The 5,659-nt window shown below is 47.0% G+C and overlaps 1 protein-coding gene across 2 annotated transcripts in view; it reads left to right on the top strand.

Annotated features, from left to right (window-relative positions):
- The first annotated feature begins 3,714 nt into the window (after positions 1 to 3,714).
- Positions 3,715 to 5,659, top strand: part of LOC108788037 (ADP-ribosylation factor-like protein 8B-A) — a 34,789-nt gene continuing 32,844 nt past the window's right edge. Inside the window, exon 1 of one of the 2 annotated variants that reach the window (XM_018557759.1) lies at positions 3,715 to 4,050. In XM_018557759.1, coding sequence (XP_018413261.1) covers positions 3,928 to 4,050 — 123 coding nt within the window. In that variant the 5' untranslated portion in view covers positions 3,715 to 3,927. The remainder of the gene's footprint in view (positions 4,051 to 5,659) is intronic. The other variant, XM_018557760.1, reaches the window with a different exon arrangement.

The following is a 5,659-nucleotide window of genomic DNA, read 5'->3' as shown; positions in this document are numbered from 1 at the left end:
GCTGTGATACTTCTGTGATGGCTGAGGCACTTCCCTGGAGCAAGTATAGAGATCAGGAGTTCTGCCTGCTTGTTCCATGCCAGTGAATAAGAAAGTTCTGGAAAAGGGAAGGAGTTCAGCAATGGCAGCCCCTGTATATCTCTCAGTACACATTTTATTTAACAAGCCTGGTCATCACTGCCTGTTTAGTGCAATGCAGCAATGAGCAGACAGGGATGTACAACTTCAAGCAGGGGATGATGTTACGACATCATTCAACCAATGACTTATAGTAAATAATTCCAAAATGACGCTATTAGGTGTGGGGCGAAATTATGTATGTCTTTGATAAAGGTCAACAAGGACAGCAGAGCAAAGCAAAAACAAAGAAATAAAAACCGGCAGTAAAATGGAATCATTATTAATAAATATTAAATTGCTCAAAGGAAAGAACGAGTCATGAGCAAGGAATACAAGAATCTCATGCAAGTCACTCAGCTGAGTCATAACACAAAAGACAATGCATGTCACTTCATTTTATTTTATATGTACCTACATAAGTGACTTACCTGACTAGTGAATTATAAAGTAGGAATTCAAGAACCCCCCTCCAAAAAAAACAACAACAACAACAGACATACCTCTCTATAGGTCATTAGAGCAAATGAATTGCATTGTGGGATGCAATAAGTGGTGGTGTGTGCCAGAAGAGATCTGACAGAGAGCTGAAAATAGTATGTGTCTATTGAGTGAACCCAGATTCAGGGTCTTCCATGACACTCACAACAGCTCAGAGGAAACAAGAATATGTCCAGGCTCTCGGGGTGCCTGCATTTAGCTGTTTATGTTCACAGGGTTGCTTCTCTTTGAACCAAGTTTGCTGCGAGGGGCCAACAGGCTTCTATAAACATCATAGCATTCTGTCTCAGATCATTTACAAAAGAATGATATGAAAGAAAACATCCCGAGATGCCTTTAGATGTGCCTTTTCCCTGATGGCTACTGGGTGTCATAGACTTTAGCTGTGCAGTCTGACTGGTTGCAAGCATGTCTAAAGGGATGCTGGGAATGTGTTCTTTCAAATAAACCTTGGGGACACAATGATTGATGGCAGTAAAAGCTAATAACTGTAACATGAGGGCCAAGGACAGTACGGGTCAGGGGGGAGAAATGATTGATCAATGATGGAGGTTGTTCAGACAGGAAAAGGCTCAGGATAGCTGCTGCAACTTCAAAGGGTTATATTGTGGAGATGGGAATTTAGAGTATTCAGTTTCAACACAGGAGAACACTTACTACAAGTGTGAGGGAAAAGCTAAGGCTTGAGTTCAGCTTTAAAGTGCATTACTGACCAATGCCTGCATCCAATCAGATTGTTCAGTGATTTTGAGAGCCAGTGGGGCTGACTAGCAAGATACTGAAGCTTGGCCCAGCGGGAGATTCCTCCATCCACACAGTTTAGCGTAGATGGAGGAATCTGTTGCACTTTTTCCATCTGACCATAGAAAATCTATAGAGCATCTATAGGTGTATGGCCAGCTTAAGCTCTGGTTATCATTGCTGACATACAGTCATGTCATAGTGGTGGGAATGTTACTGACTTGCTAAAGACATCTACCCGTGTTGTTTCAGGGTCATGTGGGGGAGGTGCAGGAGCCCAAATTACCCTAAACCATGATCATTGTATAACCTGAAGAAAGACATTTCTACGCAGCTCACAATTGGTTCCTTTCTTCTATACACACTTGGAATGTTAAAGAATAAGTGCACTTTACAACAGAATGTGCTTATCCTTTTCCCCCCCTCGACAGATGTATACTTACCTCAATGTAAACTTACCTACGACTAAGCCAGTGATTGGGTGAAATGCGTCAGGGGGGTCGAACCTTGGCCAGGACACCAGTGATGTGGTACAAGCTTCAATAAACGATCTCAGTGGAATCCGGTGTGTGGGCAGCTTTTCTTCTTTTTGTATGGGCTCATATTGGAGCGAGGACGTGCTTCTAGTGGCATGCACACGGCTCATTCCTTTCCAGAGCCGTGGAGGAGTGGTGCTTCTTTTGTGTGTTCTCCTTACCTCAATCCGAAGCCTGAGCCCTCCAGTGATTGTGCACATCCCACCCTGCAAGTCTTTTCTGTCTCTTGGCCACACGTGTGTGGTAGAGCCCCATAGACTTCTGTGGGGCTTGTTTACCTTTGTCTTACGATTATCGGACAAAACTTTTCGTCCGATGATCGAACCGTCATACGATTGTCGTACGACGACCTCATCCTGCCCCAATTATCGCAAGGTTCAATCAGCGGTAGTTAAAAAAAACACCTGGACGAATTGCGGTAATCGACCGCACGTATTTTCGTTTGCGCATGAGCAGTGTTAATTGTACGACTTTTGACGTAGGGAAAAGCCACCAACCTTGCGAAAATCGTACGATCGACTGAAGTTTTCGAACATGCAGGAAAGACAAAAGTCGTACGATTGTACAGTATGTGCGGTTGCACACTGCCCATCAACCTTGCAAATATCGGACGAAAACAACGATCGCATACGGGTATCGTACGCATAATCGTAAGGTGTATGGGCACCTTAATAGGCTTTTATGGGGCTTTACTGTACAGGGGCGGCCAGGAAAGAGGACTCGCAGTGGGAAGTTAACAAACACATGAGGCCATGGGTATCAGATATTTTTAAGTAAGCATCTGTGGAGGGGGAGGGTGGGATCTGTAGGTCAAGGTGGGGAACAAAAAAGAATAAATGAACTCTGCCTGTCTACAGTAAAAGTGTACTTATTCTTTATAGTGGAACTTCAATCCGCTCCCAATGTGTTTTTTTGCCCAATTCCCGCTTACCTTTTTCGCAAAGAAATATACATGCCTAGCGAATCCAGCGGTGTTCTGTAGTGATCTACTGCACAACTGTGCTGCCATCTTCTTTACTTTACTTGGAAGCCGGCTATTCTAGCAGCCCCCCGATGACGCGCTGCAGTACATTCACATATACAGTGGATTGTACTAAAGCGTCTTAAAATGGGTGACTTAAAGGAGAACTATGAGGTGAGTGCTTTTTACTCACTTTACAGTTCTAGCCGACCTGTGACAATGAAACTGTCACAGGTAGGCTCAGTAGATCGGGAGGTGAGCGAGCATATACCAGCGTTCGCTCACCTCTCGATCCTGTCACGGCTCTCTGCCGTGACACCCTCCCCGCCAGCGCTGACTGGCGGAACGGACGGGGGAGGGGACGGGTACAGCTGGTTTTGCCTCTAGATAGGCAGCTGGCCCTCACGCAGCTGGGCGTGACTGTACCACACAATTACAGCTATTACGCGTTCTGGAGCGGGAGACATGTTGCGTTGCCATTTATTTGAATGATACCCCAAACACACCTCCCACCCACAGTTTGATCGCACGGTATGGCAATGCTGTGCGTTCCATTGCAGTGCGTCTTGGGTCGCGACTTAATGACCAAGGACAAATGTGGGTCCTGAGGTTACACAGGTTGAGAACCACTGCTATAAAATATGTAAACACCTAGTTCACACATACTTAGGGTAAAACTTAGATAAATGTGGAAACCCTCTGCTGAACACCCTGCCCGCTCCTGGATGTCATGTATGTACCTATATACTGCAGTGCACAGAGGAGGCTCAGTAAGAGCAGTGTATCGCCCACAGTACACCATGACCCGTCACGTCACCTCGTAAACCAGGCCCTGTGCTGTAAGAGGACGCACACAGCGCGTCATGTGATTCGATTGTCACGTGATACGGTCTCGTGTCTCCTTCCTCTCCCGACTCCCTATTACCAAGCCGGTGTTGTTGGGGCGTGACGTCACGCTTGTCATATGACTGGCGGCCGATCGGGGACTGTGCAGTAGCCGTAGGGTTCCGGGAGTCGGAGCGGCAGCAGCACCAACCAGTCTACAGTTCTTCCGCGTCCCTCGGCGGCACCATGCTGGCCCTCATCAACAAGCTGCTGGACTGGTTCAAGTCCCTTTTCTGGAAGGAGGAGATGGAGCTGACGCTGGTCGGGTTGCAGTATTCGGGGAAGACCACCTTTGTCAACGTCATAGCGGTAAAGAAAGAAATCCAGCTATCCAAGCGCTGCATTGTGCTCTAATAAGCTTCTAGCCATGCGAAACTGTCTGTGTTCTATATGTCTCCTGCTCTTTTCCCTATAGATGCCCCGTGCCCACGCCCATACGCGTCCCCCTTTGTGTGACTCGTGAGTTCTCAGTGCCAGGCTGTGCCCTGCCTTCTCCTTTCAGGTCTGATCCTTGCCTCCCTACCTGAACCCCATGCCCCCTCATCCAATCGGATCACTACCTGAGCGCCCTCCCCCCTCATTCAGTCTGATCTCTACCTGAGCCCCATCCCTCCTCCTTCTCCAGTCTTATCCCTACCTGAGCGCCACCCCCCCCTTTGCTGATCCATACCTGATGCCCATTCCCCCTTATCCAGTCTGATTTCCTACCTGAGCCCCATCTCCAGTCTGATCCCTACCTGAGCCCCATCTCCCATATCCAGTATTCCAGACTCCCATGTCCAGTCCTGTCTACCTGCCCAAGCACCATCCCCATTACACAGCGTAATCCCTGCTTTACTGTGTACCTGCCTGAGCCCCATCCCCTGGTATACAGTCTGATCCCTACCTTCCTGTCTACCAACTGAACCCCTATTGCCCATATTCTGTTTGACCCCTTCCCTTATGTTCAGTCTGATCCTTGCTTTCCTGTCTACTACATGAACGCTATCTCCCTTTATCCAGTCTGGTCCCTACCTTAGTCCCATTCCCCCTTATCCGTTCTGATCCCTACCTTACTACCTCAGCCCCATCCAATCTAAACCATGCACTCCTGTCTACCTACCTGAGCACCATCCTAAATATGCAGTCTAAACCCTAGCTTCCTACCTAAGCCCCCATCCCCTTATTTAGTATGATCCCTGCTTTCCTGTGCTCCAACCTGATATCCAGTCTGATCCCTACCTGAGCCCCAACCCCCTTTTTCTTGCCAACCTTTGAGTGTTTGTGGTTACGTTTAACAAGAGAACTGAAGAGGTTTGGTGAATGTTCAGAGGAGTCAGAAGGCTCTTTATAGTTCAGAAACAAAAGGACCCAATCTTTTCTTTCTCATGTGATCGGTGCACGTCAGAAGTAAATGTGAATTGTAAGCAGACCCCATGCAGTCTTTCATAGTGCATTTTTGAATTGGCTTTTATGAATTCCATGACACAAGTGGAGTTTGTATGTTCTCATTTATGTATGCTTAGGGCAACATGAGGTCTTAGTACAGCCCTGACTGTTCATCTATGTTTTCATGGTCTACCGGTTATTTTGTGTATGTCTGTGTTCCTGTCAGAGATCTGCCCTCCCTCCCTTCCTGTCTGGTAAAACCACTGTCACCAGGAAAGAAAGTGAGGCAATACCTCGAATGGTGGCCATACACATAGCAATGTGTGATCAATCGTTTCATTACTGACCAAAATATCAAACAGCACAACACCCAGGGGGGAATTTATCAAAACTGGAGCAAACAGAATCTGGTGCAGTTGCCCATGGCAACCAATCAGCTTCTCTCTTCAGTTTGCTCAGGTAAGATTTGAAAATGAGAGAGAGAGAGAGAAGCTGATTGGCTGCAGTGTAAATCTGCTCCATATTTTGTCTGCTCAGTTTTGACAACCCT

Source organism: Nanorana parkeri, unplaced genomic scaffold (genome assembly GCF_000935625.1).
Source record: "Nanorana parkeri isolate BGI_ZX_2015 unplaced genomic scaffold, ASM93562v1 scaffold301, whole genome shotgun sequence".
NCBI classification, from domain to species: Eukaryota; Metazoa; Chordata; class Amphibia; order Anura; family Dicroglossidae; genus Nanorana; species Nanorana parkeri.
Note: the sequence above shows the minus strand (reverse complement) of the source record. Positions and strands in the feature narration are given on the sequence as shown.